The sequence below is a fragment of the Zootoca vivipara genome, chromosome 3, assembly GCF_963506605.1.
Source record: "Zootoca vivipara chromosome 3, rZooViv1.1, whole genome shotgun sequence".
Lineage (NCBI taxonomy): Eukaryota > Metazoa > Chordata > Lepidosauria > Squamata > Lacertidae > Zootoca > Zootoca vivipara.
In genome coordinates this window covers 93,873,417-93,893,173 of record NC_083278.1, presented here as the reverse complement: position 1 = coordinate 93,893,173, position 19,757 = coordinate 93,873,417, and the positions used below count along the sequence as shown (strand labels likewise).

General features: G+C 42.6%; 1 protein-coding gene across 1 annotated transcript in view; it reads right to left on the bottom strand.

The window, feature by feature from the left end:
• Positions 1-19,757, bottom strand: part of USH2A (usherin) — a 452,818-nt gene that overhangs the window by 39,208 nt on the left and 393,853 nt on the right. Inside the window, exons 63-64 of the mRNA XM_060273280.1 lie at positions 4,107-4,334; positions 20-1,536 (exon numbers count right to left, since the gene is read on the bottom strand). Of these exons, the coding sequence (XP_060129263.1) occupies positions 20-1,536; positions 4,107-4,334 (1,745 nt within the window). The remainder of the gene's footprint in view (positions 1-19; positions 1,537-4,106; positions 4,335-19,757) is intronic.

Sequence of the window (19,757 nt, the reverse complement as noted above, 5' to 3'; positions counted from 1 at the left end):
GTACGTGTTCACAAGTTACCTGTGGTAGGGTTCTAATGCTGCGAAAGTGTAGTACCGTCTCCCAAAGGAAACATGTGTTGACTCCAGATGAGCATCTTTCTTCTCCGATTCAATAGGGTCCCGCAGTGTGATTGTATAGCTGACTATATCCCCATTGACTTTTGCTGGTGGGTCCCAAGTAACCAAAATTGTGTCTGAGGACCACGCCTGCAATCGAGGAGGTGACATTCCAGATGGGGCAGAGGGATTAGTTCTGCTTGTGGCTACAGCACTGGTGACACTTCCTTGGCTGTTGTTTGCAGTAACAGCGTAGCTGTATTCTTTTCCTGGAGTTAGCATAAAGTCATGGTAACGAGTATCCAGCCCCAAATAAACCAGAAACCCGTTTCTCCTTAGCTCATAACTTTGGATTTTGCCATTTGGATTTGCAGGAGCCTTCCACGTGATTTCTATCGATTCTGAACCTGTCACTAGCAAGCTGGGGGCATCTATATTAAGTGGTGCAGTCTCCATCGTCCAAACAGAGTGGGGTGCACTAGCTGTACATCCTCCATTGGTACAAGCAACTATCATGATGTCATACCTGGTATAAGGCTGTAGATTCAACACTTTTCTGAATAAACTTTTTCCAACATAGAGCTCTTCACCATTTAATTTTAAAATGTACTTTGTGATTTCTCCATTTTGGATCTGGGGTGGTAACCACGATATGTTCATTTGGGTGGAGCCAAGATCTTCTAGGGTGGGAGGGTTCACAAAGTCTGGAGCTGCCTCAAGTGTCCGAATATTGGCATGGTTGCTGGTGGAGCAGCCTCCCATAGTACAAGCAGTTACTGCATAGTAGTATTCTGTATAGGGCAGCAACTCTTCATCAGTATAGTTGAAAGTAGCAGCATCAAAGCTAAAAGGATATGGAACGTTATTTCTGTGGAGCCTGTAAGACTGCAAAATGCCATTGGGCTCTTCTGGGGAGGACCACAAGATCCAAATTTTGTTTGGACTTTTGGGGATGTATCTCAAGACAGGTGCAGCCAAGTGCACTGGGGCAGCTTGACTGGTCTCTGCAGCAGACCATGAACTGTCGGCGTAACCTGCTGAATTCCAGGCACGTATCTTATATTCATACCTAGTCCATGGCTGCAAATGTTGAGCACTGTATACAAATGCCGTGCTCTCAGTGTTATATTCGGTGAAAACATTTTCCTCTTCTTCTGTTGTTGCATTGTTCCCCGAAGCATTTCCTTTGCTGCGTCTGTGAATAACTTCATAGCGCGTTATTTTCCCATTTGAATTAATTGGCGGAGACCAGCTCAGTCCAATGCTAGTCGCGTTCACCGATTGGATTACAGGTGCCAGCTGAGATTCAGGAGGGGCTTCGTCCGTCCGGATTGGCTGGGGTGGAGAGCGGCTGCAGCCAGCTGCAGTGCAAGCTTCAAGGACCAGGATGTAGAGAGTGAAAGGCTCTAGGCGCTTGAAGAAAAACTGACGAGACAAACCACTGTATTCCAGGTTATCATCATTGAAAATATTGTAGGTCTGGAAGAAAAATAACACATATCGACAAAAGCTATACGTTACTGGCAAGACATTCACAGCCAAATCCTGCAACTCAGGCCTGCATTGCTTCCAGCTCAATAAGCCAAATGGAGCCTGCCAGATATGTATGACTCCCATCATAGACTCCATAAACAGCCTGTCAAGTACTCTGTAAGCCACAATAAATGTTTGGTGGGCGCCCATAAAACCTGGAACATCTACCTTCAACCCTTCCCTCCTCCAAAAGAACAACATTATTTTCTGCAAGAGATGTTGGAAGGAAAAGTCATATTAAGGTGATCATTCTGTCAGAGTATGCATTTCGGCTAAAACAGTGAAATGTAGGAGCACACACACACGCACTCACACACACACACCCTGGCAGAAGGGCGTCTGCACCCTTTGCCTCTTATCTTAGGTTCTAGAAAGGCTGGTTTTTAAAAATGAAATCTGGGATTATGGTTCATCTGACAGAAGGGGGATAACCTTAATTCCCCTGTGGACATCAATGCCTGTGTTGTGATGAGGAGCGGTGTGTGGGGGGGACTCACATGTACTGTCCTGGGCCTCAGAAGGAGGTTGGCCTACAGTGGCCGTTCACTGTGTCTGTGGGGAGCAACTGTTGAGGCCCCCTCTGTGTATAACCCTAGCAACTAAGCTGTGCTTGCTTGCAGGCTGGGGCTGGGGAATTCCCCCTGGCTGGTGGTATCAATGGGCGGTCTTCCCGCCAAAGAGGGATAATTTGAATGGGCCAGTCAGAGGCCCTGTTTGGAGGGTGGTGCCTTGCTTGCTGGTTGGGCATTGGCTGTTGCCCTGTCCGGCCTGGCAACGAAGCTGAAGGCTGGCATACAGTCTACATTGGACTTGTCGCAGTGAAGGTCTGAATTGACTGGCTGAGTTTATGTGACTAAAGACTTGGAAACTTCTGCTGCTCGGGGATCCATAGTTTTCAGTTGAATAGATGTGACAAAAGGGAATATTGCCAGTTTGGCATTAACAGGATTAAACCCTCACTTTGAGATGGGGAAAGGTCCTGAGAAACAAGGAACTGAAGATCAAGTTGCATATTAAGCAAGCAAACAAACCAGAGCAATCAGAAGGAGCAGCAACCATTCCTTCCCCGATTGTTGTTTTTGAGAGAAAGAAAAGTCCAGTGATTGTGTTCCTAGAAGGAAGAACTATTGCAGGGGTCAGCAAACTGTTTCCAGCAAGGGGCCGGTCAACTGTCCCTCAGACCTTGTGGGGGGCTGGACTATATTTTTTGGGGGGGTAATGAACAAATTCCTATGCCCTACAAATAACTCAGAGATGCATTTTAAATAAAACAACACATTCTAATCATGTAAAAACACGCTGGTTCCCGGTCCGTTCATGGGCCGGATTGAGAAGTTGATTGGGCCAGATCTTGAACTATTGCCTCCTCTCACTCCCCGCCCCTGCACTCTGAGAAGCACCGAAAGGAAAGCAGAAAAGTCCCAAAAGGTAAAGAACAGAAGGTCCAACTGAACGCCACATTAAGCTGCTTTGGGCGGCTTTTCGTTTAATATATAAGTGGCAACTTTAATCATGCTGTTGTTTTTTAAGCATGCTTAAATAAATAGGATAAGACAACAAATGTAAAGAAATTATAGCATGCCATTCTGTTTAATGGTCAATCTACTGCAGTTCTGTTTAATGCAGGATATCCAACTGTTCATGGTAACAAACGTATAGAGCTCTTTGTAATTCTAAGAATGTAGCCCAATATCCATCAAAAGGACACCACTTGCAAAACGATTACTAAAAACCTGTGATAGCTACATCTTCATACAATCATACATATATCCTACAGTCAAAGGTGGGGGAAGAAAGGTAGAAAAGAAAAGAAAAATACCATGAGAATTAAATTTAACAAAGACAGTGCAAAGGAAGAAAGTAATTATGACAGAAATGGGGACCTCAGCATTTCACACATATATCTTGCCTGTCTTGAGCACAAGAGTCTTCATGGGGAGAGTTTCCTTTGGGCACTTCCCATATAACCGGCTTTACTTTCATCTGAATAATTTAAGACAACATCACTCTGGGCCAGTTCTATGGTTAATGGCGTCCCTTAGCATAGTATCACCCAACGTCATGGCCCCATAGTTCTCCTTTGACACATAGGTCCTGGGAGTTTTCTTTGATAGGGTCAGTTGCTCCAGATCATTTAACGAAGAACAGGGAGGTGGCTTGTAAAGGGTCAAAGGAAGACATCATCTATGGCAGGCATCCCCAAACTGTGTCCCTCCAGATGTTTTGGACTACAATTCCCATCATCCCTGACCACTGGTCCTGTTAGCTAGGGATCATGGGAGTTGTAGGCAAAAACATCTGGAGGGACACAGTTTGGGGATGCCCGATCTATGGGTGCTGGTGGCTGTCTATTGATGCATGCAGGTCCTGACATCACTCGCACCTTACATACAAACCACACATCCCTTCGGAACTACAAAACGGACAACAATTTTCACCATGTATTCAGCAATGATGTTCTAACGTATGTTCATACCTCTCCACCCTGATTAAGTCATTTTCTAGGTTGGGCTTACCTTAATGTTGCCATTGGGCTTGGAAGGCTCTGCCCATTTAAGTAACAGTGCCCTGCCGTTCTCCTTCTTTTCCACGATAAAGTTGGTCAGGCCACTTGGGGGGGCTTCCAGGGTACGCACGGAAGTCCATGGACTTGAAACTTGCCCAGCGTTGTTGACAGCAACAACATGAATATGGTAAGTTGTGAATGGCTTCAAACCAAACAAGTGAGTTTGATGTGTTGTTCCCTGCAGCAGAAATATGCAGAATATTCTTTCGTTTGGTTGAATAAATGAATTATGGTGGGTTGTTGAATAAAATGTATCTTGAAGGCCCAACACTAACAGGCAAATTTTACCAAGTTTGTGCATAATCTTCAGCAGGCACAAAGGGCCAGAAAGGATGTGAAACCTATGTTTTGACTGATGTTGTTGGGCTATAGTTCCCATCATCCCTGATGACCATAATGGCTTATTATTATTATTATTATTATTACTACTACTACTACTACTATTATTATTATCATCATCATCTGTAAACTACCATTGTATTTCTTTCAATGAAAATAATCTTATATGAAAAGATTTTATATCTGTCACAATGCCTCCTGCTTCACCCAAACAATTTGATGGCATTCATATCAGATCTGTTAGAGTACATTTTCTCTTTTTCTGGTGGTTAGGTCTATCTCCTTCACCGTGCAAAGAAGTCAGGAGTCAATTCCCCAATTTTGTGTTAAGTGGCTAAAAGCCAGCACTTCTAACCTTTTAAATATTTAAGTATCTGCTAAGCTAACAGACTCAGAAACAATTTTTTCGCAGAAAAATAATCATTTCTTTTTTAAAATATTAAAAGTTAGATGATAAATAATTAAATAGTTATTTCCCCACAACAATGAGCTTTCCTTTTAGATAAATATAATGCAGCATTTGAATGTCCATTCTGAATATTAAAACTCAACATGCCACCAGTACTGATTATAAATATACTTTTCAATGACAATTATTCCTCCCCTCTCCCTGTTAAACAGGGCAGGCAGCAGTAAGATTGATAATGAAGAGAGGAAGGGAGAGCTGAAAGGATAGTTATTGTTAGGAATTCCTAGTCACCCATGCTTGACAATCCTACACTTGAAGCACTGTATTAATCAGATACTGAGGTCAAACACAATGCAATTCTTTACATGACTAATTTACATAAAAGTCCCATTGATTTCTATAACACTTGCTTCCAGACAATTGTGTGCAGGATTGCAGCCTTAGCCTGCAATCCTATACATATTAATGTGGCAGTAAGTCCATTGACCTTAACGGGGCTTACTTCTGAGTAGATATATATAGGTTGCAGTCTTAGTCATAGTTTTTCAGAGAGAGAAAATAATAGTAGTTTGAATTCAATGGTGAATGCCCACTGACAAAAGGCATCCATAAGTGAAAAGGGGAAAGGGCAATTCAGAGGGTGCTTCAGATTTAGAGAAGGTGCAGGACACTGCAAAGACAAGGAGAAATGCCAAACGTTCCACTGATGAATGTTTTCCACCAGTGGATAACCACTGGATTTCACCCAGTGAAAGTTATTTGACAAGGATTCCAGCTGAATGTAGAAACATAAAGTTGGATTATTGGTTCATGAGTCATATCTGACAGCATCCCTCCACTGACAGACAGCAGGGTCTTCCATAAGCAGTAAACAGGTAACATTTTTGCCAATTCTTCCTCCTCTATCTAGCTGCAAAACTCCCCCAGTCTACACCAGAAGAATGAAGACCCTTTGGAACAGATTGGGAGGTGATATAGGATCTTAGAGGCACGGGGCAAAAGGAGAATCAATACTTCCCCATCTCTGCTCACAGAAGCTTCTACTGGATCAAAGAGTCACCCATCATTGGAGGGACATAATTGGCTACACCTCCCATATAAGCACAGGTGTGTCACTATACAGGGCTGGTAGCAATGGTCTGTAACGATTTCTTCTCCCCAGTATGAACTCCTATGGGGGAAAACTCTGACACCATCATGTTTGTTTGTTTCCACTTAAGTTCAAAATCTCTTGATGTTATGAATATAGGGTTGGCACAGCCATTAGGCAGGCCGAGACTGTTGCCTCAGGCGGCAGAAGTCCCCAAAGCAGCACCTCCGCAGGTGCCTCACCACTCGCCCATTTCTGGCAATATATTGTGGAATGCAGGAGACCTCACACAATTTTGTCACAATCTTGCCGCAAATTAGCGACGATGCTGGTGCTGCTTCTCTGGCAGCAGGGGCACAGGGAGCGACGCTTCCTGTCTTGCCTCAAACAGTAAAATGGGGCGCACCACCCCTGCATAAATAAACAAAAATAAGGCACACTGTAAAGCCTTCTTCTCTTAAGTGCTGTATCAATATGAAACATAAGCCGAAAAACTCTATTGCTGAAAATAGAGTCAAGTTCTTTGCATCCAAACTAGGTCACAGCTGCTATAGGAAAGATGAGACCTGAGCCAATATTATTCTTTTTAAATTATTTTGATTGTTTTAAAATATACTTCTTATTGTTCATGGATTAGATATGCCTTTATTTTAAAAGGCAGAACTTGGGTAAATGCATATTATGTTTTCTTCTCTGCTGCAGTTGTCTTGGTAACTCTATCCTTCATGATGTTGATGGCTTGTAGACCAAATACACTGAAACCAATGTGAAGCAGTTGCTAAAATCTATTTTTGTTGGGGGGGGTCATTTAGACCACCAGTTCCTTGGATGCTCTTCATTTTCTGTTATTCGCTTAAACTGGAAGCTAACTGACCCCAAGTCTGCTTTAGTAAAACAGTAACCATCATCCAATGTAGCCAAGTATGATCAGTCCACATTGGGTTGTTGTTCAGTTTCCAATTGTAGAGCTCCCACTCTAAAGTTTTTTTACTTTACTACCTTTGAGGAGTCCTCTTCCCCACAGGATGGCCCTGTTCTGTGTGGATGTGCCGCTTCATCTACATAAGGACCAGCTCTCAGAGACCTGAGTCCAGTATAGGTATATCATTAATTGAAAGAAAAATACAACGGTCATTGAAGACAGGTTGAACCACAACAGCATTATAACACCCACACATCCCATTTTCAGGAAGCAAAAAGTTTTACATACTTAAAAGACCACTTTGTGATCGTTCATGGACGCAAAAGTATAGGATGGTTTAAATGCCTATAGAATCACCTCAAATACATTATACATATTTAAAACATTAGCTGCTTGGGGACATTCAGAGATACCACTTTTCATAAGAAACACGGAAAGCATGTGGGCTATAAAGAAAAACATATGCATATTGTCAATAGTAGCACCTGTTCAATTACAGTTTATTTCAGTATGGAGAATCCCGTTCAGCCCCTAGATGGCAATACTATCAAACAGTTTTTATACCAGGAGTACTTAATGATTAACAACCAGCATTCAGTCATCCAACATACTCAAGGCAGCCATTAAAAAAATAACAAAAATGATTTCATTATAGATTCTTTTAATAAACATTTATGGCTTAGATCCTTGAAAGTGGAAGCATTCAAACTGCCATAGCCAAAGGGAACTTGTATAGTCCAATGCAAAATTATGGACTGTGGGTTAAAAGTATGGAGCTCAAATGGAGGTTCATGCTTGGAATAAAAATCTGTCATCAGAAATTATGCTGGCACAAAACACAATTAAAATTAGCTTTACAATTGGATGCAGTCTTTATTAATAGGTTTTTATGAGGGCAGTTATGTATTACACTTCGACAACTGAACTTTTAAAAGCCTAAACTTTACACCCTAAGGTTTAGTAGTGACGATGGGGTGGCCGCGCAAAGTTAAATGATTGGTTTTATGTATTACAAAGAGCCTTGGAAATAGAACAAACACAGAACTCTACACGTAAGATATAAAATACTTGGCTCTTTGTGTGTCTTTGTCTGCATACGGAACAATCAAGAACGGCAATCTAGTGCTATTGTTGTTTAAAAAAACCTAATTAATTTTCATAAAGCTTGCTACAAACTGTCCTGTATTATTTGCTGCAATAATTCAAGATTCCTTAGAAAGCTTCTTTTATGGACTGCATCGAGAGGTTGGGGGGACTTTAAAATAGCGAAACCTAACTATCAGCTAATGATTGGGGTGTATAATCATATTCCTATAACGTGGTAATGGCCAAACCACAGATTATGTAAAATTCCTGGTCACAGTTAACATGCCTTTTCTTTTGTTTTATAAACAGCAGATCCAGGGCGTCTAATCAGGACTGGGACCACAGCACACTGGGAGTAAGAATTAACCTTTACCACTCATGCCCTCCTTGAAGCTGCTATTTGCCACACTAGGGAAGATGTCATTAGGGCCGTAGCACCCATGATATTCAGGATTAGAAGCATGGTGCACGGGAAGGTGAGTAGTATTTTCCTTGTATTGCACCCCTTGTTAAAATTCCTGCCCAAGAAGATATTATTTCAAGCAGAACTGAAGCTTCTTTGAGAAGTGAATGTTTTGGCAGGACCATCACATTGAGGCAAGGGCGTACCCACCACGGGGCAAGTTAGGGCAGCTGCCCTACTCTAGAAGCAGGGCTGGTGGGCAGAGGCGGAGCACAGCCCGGCGGAGCACGGGTTCGCCATTCCCGCCACGCCGCGCCGCACCCTCCCTCCAGCTCCCCGGCGCGCCCTCAGGCAAGGCCAAGTGCGGCGGGGAACCAGGGAGCGCGGAGCGGTGGGCGGGAACGCCGAACTCGCGCTCCGCTGGGCTGGGCTCCGCCTCCGCCCACCAGCCCTGCTTCTAGGGAGGGGCACAGCCCGGTGGAGCGCGAGTTCGCCGTTCCCGCCCGCCGCGCTGCGCCCTCCCTCCAGCTCCCCGTCGCGCCCTCTGGCAAGGCCAAGCGCGGCGGGGAACCAGAGAGCGCAGCGCGGCGGGCGGGAACGCTGAACTCGCGCTCCGCTGGGCTGGGCTCCGCCTCCGCCCACCAGCCCTGCTTCTAGGGAGGGGCACAGCCCGGCGGAGCGCGAGTTCGCCATTCCTGCCCACTTTGTGGCCCCTCCCCTTCCGTGCCTTGGCCCCTCCCCTTGCCCCCCCCCTAGTTTTGATCCTGGGTACGCCCATGCATTGAGGGGTGAGGGTGGGTGGAAGGTTAGACCTTCCCTCACATGTTTTGGTCCCTGAATTGCTCACAGCTGCTAGTTTTAAAAGATATGCTTAACACAATCACGTATTGACTTTGGCTTGAGCATAGCATGCTACCACTTCTTCAAGACAGCATGCACTTCAACACCCATCTGTTCCTGTATCTGTTCCAGCTACTACGAATCTAGGGAGACTTTTATAGACTAGTTGGTTGGATCCTTACCTCCTGCCAAAAGATTAAGTCAATTATGTGGCAGTAGGTTCCTACAGTGGGATTCCAGGGAAGGGCTGTAGCTCAGCAAAAGAGCATCTGCTTTGCATGAATGCAAAAGGCCCCAGAGTCAATCCCTGGAATTTCTAGATAGGGCTGGGAGATATTGTAGGTAATACTGAGCTAGACAGATCAGTGAGTCCGTCTCAGTATAAGTCAGCTGGGATGCATTTGCCAATGGTGAGAGCAGGTTTTGCCAGAGCCCCTCTGTACGTCCTTAATATGTAGTAATTATTCATATGTACAAGACCTGGAAGTTTGTTTATTCATTTACTTCGATTTATACTTTATACCATATCCTATCACTTAGGCTGGAAGCATCTTGGTTCTCCTACCCTCCCACTTGCCAAAGCCCAATTATTTTCAATAATGAAATGAATGGAAATGCAACAAAATATTCTTCCTTCCACTCCATTCTCTTGTGTTCAGAATAGTATGCCCTTGCCACCTTGCCTGGAGTGCCTCCACCTGAGGAAGGGCCAAGGAAGGAGGAGGCAGCAGATGTCAGTGCACAGGTGGTTCACCGTGCTCAGGTAGCGGAGTATCTTGCACTGACTCTGATGTATTCCTCTTCCCAACTTACTCAGGAATTGTCACATTAACCCTACATTGAGATTGGGCAGAATATGCTCCACATTGAGCTGCCCTTGAAGACCATTCGGGAAGTTAAGTTGGTGCAGAACACCAAGATGTCCTTCATTCCACCAGTGGCAGTGGAAGCAAACCAGCAAAGCATGTGCTCTACCACTGAGCTGCAAGTCCCACTGAAAATATTCGCCATAGACATAGTGGGAATCGCTTATATACCTTTCAAAATCTCTTGCATCTTCACTTTGGAAAGCATTACTAAACAGTTATAGTAAATTAGCCCAGATCATGCTACAGGACCTATAGTACAGGTGTACCATATTAATGTTAAAAAGCAACAATAAAAACACAATTTAAGCACATTTTCAAATATTGATAACTTAAACGTGGATTTGCGTAGTTTTGTCTGAAAGTCATCTTGAAAGCAAGCAGAAGCAGGCTGACAATGGTTTCAAACAAATGTGCACCTCTAGAATATTTCAGATGGCTTCCTGCTTCCCTCACCAGTTAATGAACACAGGAGTTGCTTAAAGCTCCTTTCATTAAGAGTGGGAAAGCAAGAGCATCCCAAAAAACTATGCATTTGGCACCTGTACAAACTTTTCAGCTCAGCTCATGGGCATGATCAAAACTACTCAGCCTTCAAAATCCTGACAAGTTTATACCTTCTCTTGTGATTGCCTTTGACTACTTGAAGTGCCCCAAAGGTGGTGAAAGGGTCAAGAGGTTTGTGTAGGTTGAAAAGGATCAAAAATTAGCATTGATTTGTGGTTGTCAATAACACTCTGCGTGGGTAGACTCCCTGCACAAATGTTTAAACTGCACAAAGCTACACAAACTAGTCATCTTTGAATCTATTGATCTGGTGATCCAGCAGTTTCCAGGATTGTCACTCTGGGCTTTCTGTTCTGTTTTAAGATCTCCCAACATGCCCTGGAGTTTCCTTCCTGGGACGCAGGAAAGGATTTGAAGAGTATTAGCTGCATTAGGAGAACTGTTGTGGCATCTGAGAGCTGATGGACAGGTAATATGGCTATTTATCACTTCTTTGGGAGTAATCGTTAGAACAAAGAGTGCCATTAATCAGAGACATTAAGAAAATGACTGCTTCCAGTGCTCTATAAGGAAATTTATTTTTCATCACTTTGTTCTCTCTTTGTTTGCCAACCTTAGTTTTTGAAGGCACAATATCTAAAGCTCAAAGGGGAGGTGGTTCCTATGCTTACTGGGTACACCTCCCCTGTGTGCAGAAGTAACATGCAATGCATAGAAAAATATACACACAGATGTCCTATTTGCACTATATTGAGGTTACTTATGCTATATGGATATATGCATGTGTGCATGTGCCACTCAAGTCACTCTTGTCCTCTTACATATCAGAGGCACATACACAATTCCCCCCCCCATGACTTTTATTTATTTTTCTCCTCCTCCTTTTATTTATTTTTCTCTATAGTTTATATAGCTCCTAATATAAGGAATCCGTAAGTGGTCCACAAAGGGTCACACAAAATCTAACACACTGAAACACCATAACATTAAAGAAAATCAATTAAAATTTCAGAGCCAAACCTAAAATGCCAGCAGAATTTGAACAGTGTGATCTAAACATTCTCTTAAGAGTCTTTCAGCTGCCCCACATGCAACTGATGACTTCTTACCCATGAGAGAGAGAGAGAGAAACAGGCAAATAAGGATGAACAATTAAGATACGTAGGGCGAGAAAATTGCCAAAGACTTGTTACGGTTCCTAATGGAAAGTTAAACAACCCTTTGCTTGTGTACAGGGGAAATGTGGGGCTGATGTGCATAAAGCTATATACTGCAGATATAGATAGGAAAACTATGGGTCTGGGCTGACCCAATGAACTACTAGTTGTTTATTCCTAGAATATGGCAAGCTTTTAACCTCCTGTCAAGCCACTGGAGGAGGGGAGCGGAGAAAGGGGGAATCCAGTCCCTTGTCCCTTGAGCAGTTTGTTCCAAGAATCCTCCCTGCCTCTCTCCAACCTCTTTCAACACCATCAACTCCATATTCACATCAATTACAAAGGATGCATATGCACTATGAAAGACGTTTCTGTTGTTATTTTGAGTGCACCTGGAATTCTCTGCCCTGGAAGGAGCACTTAAGAGAAGCTATAGGATCTTTTCATCCAGTTGACTTCATACCCTCCAACACTTTGCTAATGAAAACAGGGATGTTCTACTCAATAACAACAACATCATTTTTATTATTTATACCCCACCCATCTGACTGGGTTGCAGGGGCGTAGGAAGATAGGGGCGGTGGGGGCGGATCGCCCTGAGCGACACGATCCTAGGGGTGCCATCGCCGCTGCCTGCCCCGCCCCCAAAAGGTGTGCCCCACCCCAAAACGCGCACCCCGTCACTGCATGTGGCACGCCCCGCCCCAAAACACGCGCCACGTCATTGCGCATGATGCGCCCCGCCGCAAAAACGTGCGCTGCGCCCCGCCCCCACAACGTGCACCACTGCTGGGTTGCTCCAGCCACTCTGGGCGGCTTCCAACATATATAAAACATAATAAAATATTAAATATTTTAAAACTTCCCTACACAGGGCTCCCTTCAGATGTTGTATTGTTACTTATCTCCTTGGCTCGGGGATTGCATAACCATACCCTCCAACATTTCTTCAATGAAAATAGGAACATCCTAAGGAAAAGCGGGACATTCTAGGATCAAATCAGAAACCGGGACGACTTCTGTAAATCTGGGACTGTCCCTGGAAAATTGGGACACTTGGAGGGTCTGGTTGAGTTTATTTGTAAGCTGCCCTTGTAAGCTGCCCTGACAGTGCTACACCTTAGGGATAGAAATGAGTAAACAAATGAAAGTACAGAGGTACCTCGGTTTAAGTACACAATTGGTTCCGGAAGTCTGTACTTAACCTGAAGCGTACTTAATCTGAAGTGAACTTTCCCATTGAAAGTAATGGAAAGTGGATTAATACATTCCAGACGGGTCCGCAGAGTACTCAACCTGAAGCATACTTAACCCGAGGTATGAATATAATTGGTTCCGGAAGTCCGTACTTAACCTGAAGCGTACTTAACCTGAAGCGAACTTTCCCATTGAAAGTAATGGAAAGTGGATGAATCTGTTCCAGACGGGTCCGCAGAGTACTCAACCTGAAGCGTACTTAAACCGAGGTATGACTGTATATGAACCAGTGGTTCTTTAAAAATGTGAAACTGCCCTGTTTAGCTAACAATAATAAATCACACACCTTAACAAATAAAAGCCAACTGAATTATTTCACCTCTTCCACTGTAACTTAGAAATATACAGCAAAATCGCCATTCATTCTAGTGACTCCTGAGTGGAGAAAGGGATACTATGCAGGCTCTTTGAAATGAATGAAGGGCACCAGCACTTGGTGGATTGTGCCCTACATCAGTTAAAAGCAACTGGGTTTGTATTTGATCACCGCCTAAAAGGAGACACTACTTAGTGTGACTATAAATTGTTTCCTTTCTTGGCACCCCTTGACAGCTAGGGATTTGCAGCAGTCCCAACAAGAGTGCGAGTTCCTTGCTTTAACTTGAAAAAAAAAGCTTCATAAAAGAAGTCAGTGGCTGAATTCTACAAGCAAGTGCATTTAGCACATTGCATTCAGTTACTCTGCTGGGTATTTCCTTTTTCCTTTTTTCCCCCTTTCTTTACAGAGTAGGCAGCTTTTAAATTATCAACAACTTTGCTGCAGTTTTGCTGGCTAAACATGACAAAAGCCTTTTTCTTGGTGCGAGTTTCTGACTAGTTTATTGGACTATTAGAACAAAAATATTTTACCTTTGAAAAAAAATTATGTTCGTATATCAAGAAATCTATCTGAAAACTACTTTCTCCGAATGAATATTTTCTACACCTCTGATTGTTGTTTACTACTCTCGACATAAAAAGGCAGTGGGATTTTCCTTACACTAATCTATTTCAACCATTTGCTTCAGAACCTGGATCTGATTGCAGAATATCACAGCAAAAGAACATGTTTCCCTAGATTGTATTAGGATCCTTCCACAGGGTGGATTTTGCAAACACTGGGCATGCTGAATTAGCAAAGGCTAATTGTTATGACTGAGATTTAAAGATGCCAGAAAAGTTCTCTCAAGCCAGGCCCAGAAAATAACTTTGGAAGTTAATTAAAGCTAGCCTCAATGGAGAGGAGAATGAATTAGAAACCCCAGTTCTTCTCTGGCTCAGACTAAAATTTGAGCTGAATAGTAACTGCTGTCTTCGCTGGCCTCTCAATATTTCTCTACTGAACGTAATAGAGTGACATTAGTGGGAAGAGGGAGAATGAAGGTTTCGATATACAGTGGTACCTCTAGTTACGAATTACCAGTAATTCGTTCTGGAGGTCCATTTGAAACCCGAACATGATAAAACATTGAACATTAAAAACTTCCCTGAACGGGGCTGCCATCAGATGTCTTCTAAAAGTCAGATACAGTGGTACCTCAGTTTATGAACACAATTGGTTCCGGAAGTTTGTTCATAAACTGAAGCGTTCGTAAACTGAAGTGAACTTTCCCATTGAAAGTAATGGAAAGTGAATTAATCCGTTCCAGATGGGTCTGTGGCGTTTGTAAACTGAAAATTCGTAAACCGAGGTGTTCATAAACCGTGGTTCTACCTTAATTATTTATTTCCTTGACTTCTGAAGAGGGCGTTCCACAGGGCGGGCGCCGCCACCAAGAAGGCCCTCTGCCTGGTTCCCTGTAACCTCACATCGTGCAGTGAGGGAACCACCAGAAGGCCTTCAGAGGTGGACCTCAGTGTCCAGGGAGAATGATGGACTGGCAATTTCGGATTTTTGTAATGTGCTCTGTGTGTGGCTTCCCTTGAAGATGACTCGGAGACTTCAATTAGTCCAAAATGCAGGAGCCAGATTGCTGGCTGGGGTTCTGCTTTAAAACAGTTGCACTGGTTGTCAGGTCGTTTCTGGGCCCAAGTCAACGTGGTCACATTAGTGTTTAAAGCACTGGACTCAGTCCCCAAACATCTGAAAGACTGCCCCACTCCCTACAGGCCCTCTCAGGTGCTAAGACTGGCTGACCTCTTGGTTGTTCCACCGCCTCAGTAGAGGATGAAGGCCCAGGAAACGGTATTCTTTGTGGCACCTCCCAAGTTGTGGAACTCTCTTCCCACAGAGGTGCATCTGGCACCTTCATTATACAGCTTTCGGCAAATTCTGAAGGTGCACCTATTTACCCTGGCTTTTGACACTTGAGATGTATATTTTCAGGATCTTCCTTATTTCTTTAATTTTATGTTGTTTTTAAACTTTTTAAAATACTGTGTAATATTGTGTTTTAATGTCAATATTGTATTTTAATTGTTGTATCTCACCTTAGGGACCTTAGGGTGAAGGGTAGGCAGTTCCAGATTTACATATAAGCTAAACAAGCTATAGCTCTGGGGGCCCCCCAAAAAAGTAAGGAAAAAAAAACCTGGATGTACATTTCCAAAATATAAAAAAACAGATAAAATAAAACCTACATAAAGCAACAGTGGCGAGTGGCTTTAGATACCTTTTAGGTCCATAAATTACCCTATAGCATATATTCAACATGAAAAACAGTGACAATTTGTTGTTGACAAAGGACAGCTGGACATATAAAGGGCCCCATTACCTTCAGTAGCTTAGGGCCTCATCAAACCTAAATCCGGCCCTGAGGGTAGGTAATAAATTAAAATAAACAATTATAATTCTAATAATTGCTCTTACTCTATTTGATCTATTGAGCCACTTGATGGAAAAGTGAACCTTTCAGCTGATGTCCTGGAAATGTTTTTAATGCCGTAACCCACCCTGAGACCTTACGGTGAAGGGTGGGTAATGAGCAGTAGCAGGAGCAACAACAACAACAAACAAACAACAACATGATGATTATGATCCAACATGGAGCTGCTGATGGGTAAATCTAGGAACAAGGCCTAGAGTACACACTAACGACATTTTCCACAAGGACCACCGCACTATGGCTTCCATATGAATTTGCATACTGTGTTTTGTTTCATTTTTTTTAAAAAAAAACCTATTGAAAAACGTGATGAGCAGAAAAAACTGCAGATTGGAGCAGATCCAAAAACTGAGAGAGCTCTTGACTCTGCTGAGTTTTCAAGACACTCTTATTTCTATACTTGTTCTTTTTTGGTATGCTAGGTTGCCTGCCATTATGTTTATGTAATTCTGACAGTGTTCTTAATGACACACTAACAGATTGTAAAACACGCTGCTGGCATTTACTTGTTTTTTTTATATTTTTAAAACAATGTCCTTCATGTAACAGTAGTTAAGCGCGGCAGAAGGACATCATTAGAGCCATGGTTAAACTGTAATTTACACCATTAGGAAGGCAGGAGCAATTTTTATTGCCTGGCAATTTTCTTGCTGAAATATTTGGACCATATGGCTCAATTTGTGTAATAACCTTAATTTCAGCACCCTTCAGGTCTGCATTCATCTCCTACGGAATGGTAAAATGCGGTTTAGCAGAAAAGGCAACTGTCTATACTTAGAGAGTTGAGATTAATAACATGTCACGTCCTGTTTTTGGTGAAGGAATTCGAACAGCCGCCAGATGGTATCTCTACAAATAACTGTCAGGGGTCTTGATCTAATCAATACAACGTATTAATACATCTCCCTTTGCTGTTCCTCGAGGGGCTGGTGCGCAACATCTGGAAAGATTGGGGGGACCGCCAAGTAGAAGGCTGATTCTTTTCAGAATCAAACTGAGCCCAATTAATTTTTCATGTATACTTGATAACTGTTTCATAATGAGCTATGTGTCTTGACGGATTTAGGGCTGGCAGTATGGGCAGCTTGTGCTTCCTATCCCCATTCAGTCCACTTACAGAAACCAACCCATTAATCAAGCTATCTGGCATAAAACTGAAATCTCAGCTCAGCAAGAGATCAATAACTATCCTTTAAAAAAGAAGAAGGAAAGGAAAAACAGAACCAAACTCTAGTGGGCATAGGTATCAGCCATGACTTTCGTAATTGCTCTAGCAAAAAATAAAACAGAGCCATAATCACTGAAAAGGAATGTACACAGTAAAATTCATTCCCTGATCCCTGTCAAAAAAACCCAAAATTCAAGTTATAAAATATATAATGCAATGTGACTTTTTGGAGACATAGGGCACCTGGCTGATGTTCAGTGAAATGATGCTAATTGCTATGGTTAAGTTTTAAATAATCCAGATAATTTGCACAGCCATTCAACGAACAGGTATGACAACTGTCAAACACAAGAGTAACACCCATGGAAAAAAGCTAGAGAGGGAAGGGGTGGCTGCAAGGTGTTGGCTAGCCTCTAAGAGAAATTGCTTCTTGAGGGCTGGGAATCAAGATAGAAATAATCTTAAAAACACACACACACACACACGGAAAAAAAAAAAACCAGGGTCCTTGAAAGAAAAGGACACTATCTTCTAAAGTGCTGTATCAACCATCTTTGGACAACTGCATAGAACTTTTCAGATTTTGTGTAATAAGAACCTGGTATAAATGGATAACAATGATACTTTTGGAGTTTTCACAAATTGATTAGCCATACAATTACAGTGGAACCTCGGTTTATGAACACCTCGGTTTACGAATTTTCAGTTTACGAACACCGCGGACCCGTCTGGAACGGATTAATCCACTTTCCATTACTTTCAATGGGAAAGTTCACTTCAGATTAAGTACGCTTCAGGTTGAGTACTCCGCGGACCGTCTGGAACAGATTAATCCACTTTCCATTACTTTCAATGGGAAAGTTTGCTTCAGTTTATGAACGCTTCAGTTTATGAACAGACTTCCGGAACCAATTGTGTTCATAAACCGAGGTACCACTGTACAGCCATATCTTGAAGCACCCCTTTCCAGAAACTTTCTACCTGCAGGCATATTCACCAGAGATGCATATAAGTCCCCTTCTGCCTACATCGTTCCATCAATTCAGGAATATATTTCTCCGCATGTGTGTTAGCTGCAGAGGCATATGGGACCATCTGACATGTTCACAGTATTATTCCAAATGTCTGCTAAGACATTTCTTTATTACATTTACTGAATTTACTCACAAGCTTTCCTGGGGATTGGGAGTTATTTCCTCCTCCATATATTTTTATAATAATAATATAATAATTTATTATTTATACCCCACCCATCTGGCTGGGTTTCCCCAGCCCATCCTTTTCCCCAGATTAAGGATGGAATTCATTGAAAATATTGTGGTTCTTATCCAAATGGATCCCCCCCCCCAAATGCCCATGACCTATGTAATCTAGTGAAGTTGCTTTTATAGAGGAAACTGAAAGACAACGAGGAGAGGGGAAAGAGATGGGGCTACAGAAGCTCTCTATTTGCTCTGCTGAAACACCAGCAATTTTGACTCCACCCCGCCTTGAAATATTTCCCATACCAGCTGGCCATAACAAAAGTTCTGCAACCAAGAAATATTGCCTGGGTTTTCTTTTTCCCTCCTCCCTTACAGTCCATTTTCCTTTTCTGTCATGTCTGAGCCACCTGGTGGAGAAGTGAAATGGAAATACATTTATATTCTATATAATGTGTTGTTGTTTTTTAAACAGATTGCTTTAAAATACATTTGAACCTTTTCTTCTCCAAGTTATTTATCTTCTATATAATGAGTGACTTCCCATTTACTTTCCTTCTTTCTTTGTTTCACTACCGATGTTTGACTTAAGCCATGCACAAGACCTCTGAGCCTTATTCTCTGACCTCCACACATTCATCTCTGCTAGTTGCATGGAGTCTACACACACATACCAGGTATATATAGGCTCCTAAATCTCCACTGCCTTGTGCAATATCTTCAGGAGAAGGAGTAAGAAAACAAATGCGAAGTCCCTAAGATGGTTGGATGGCACCTCATAGCCTCCTTCTGGCAACTCCAGAAGCCAAGCTGGTGCCAAATGTATTGCTCTCATATTTGGACCACTCCATTGTCTTGAGAGAGAGAGAGAGAGACGGATGCCAACAAGTGTATGCACAATCTGAGACCTTCTATTTTGCAGGTTCTCGTGGGCTCCATATGAATGATATCAATAAATGTGTGGAGGGCAAGGGCTGGCCAGCAAGCACAATACTGATCAGCCACCCACAAATGTTCATTTATATCCAAATACACACCTGAACAGAGATCATCCAGTTTCTTGACAGTCAATGATGAATAACATGGAGAATGAATATATCTGCAATTTATGAATCCCTTTGATTGCAAGGCGTATTTTACACACTTATATCAAGCTCCTATTATTAATAGATTAAGAGACAATGGTTTATTTTCTACTAAAGCCTCCTCAGTTCAAAGGTACAATAAAGTTAGGGTCAGCCATTCCTGACCAGCTCTATTTAGGAAGCAAATTTTGCATCTTGAAAGCTGAATTAAAATAACATGAATAATTTGAGGTGCCTGTGCCGGGTGTGGGTCATTTCACTAGGATTAGAAAGTAAATGTCTCTCTATTTGAGAGTTCGCTGGTTGCTGCAACTTAAAAATCCCTCCACTGTTAGGCATAATTAAAACACTCTAACAGTGAGTTCAGTAGTTTAAACATTGCAGTATTGTTGTAATATTTTTCTAGGCTTCAGGAGTTCACAACTGTTTGGCCCAATCCAATCTGGGAACACTGGAGAAGTTATCA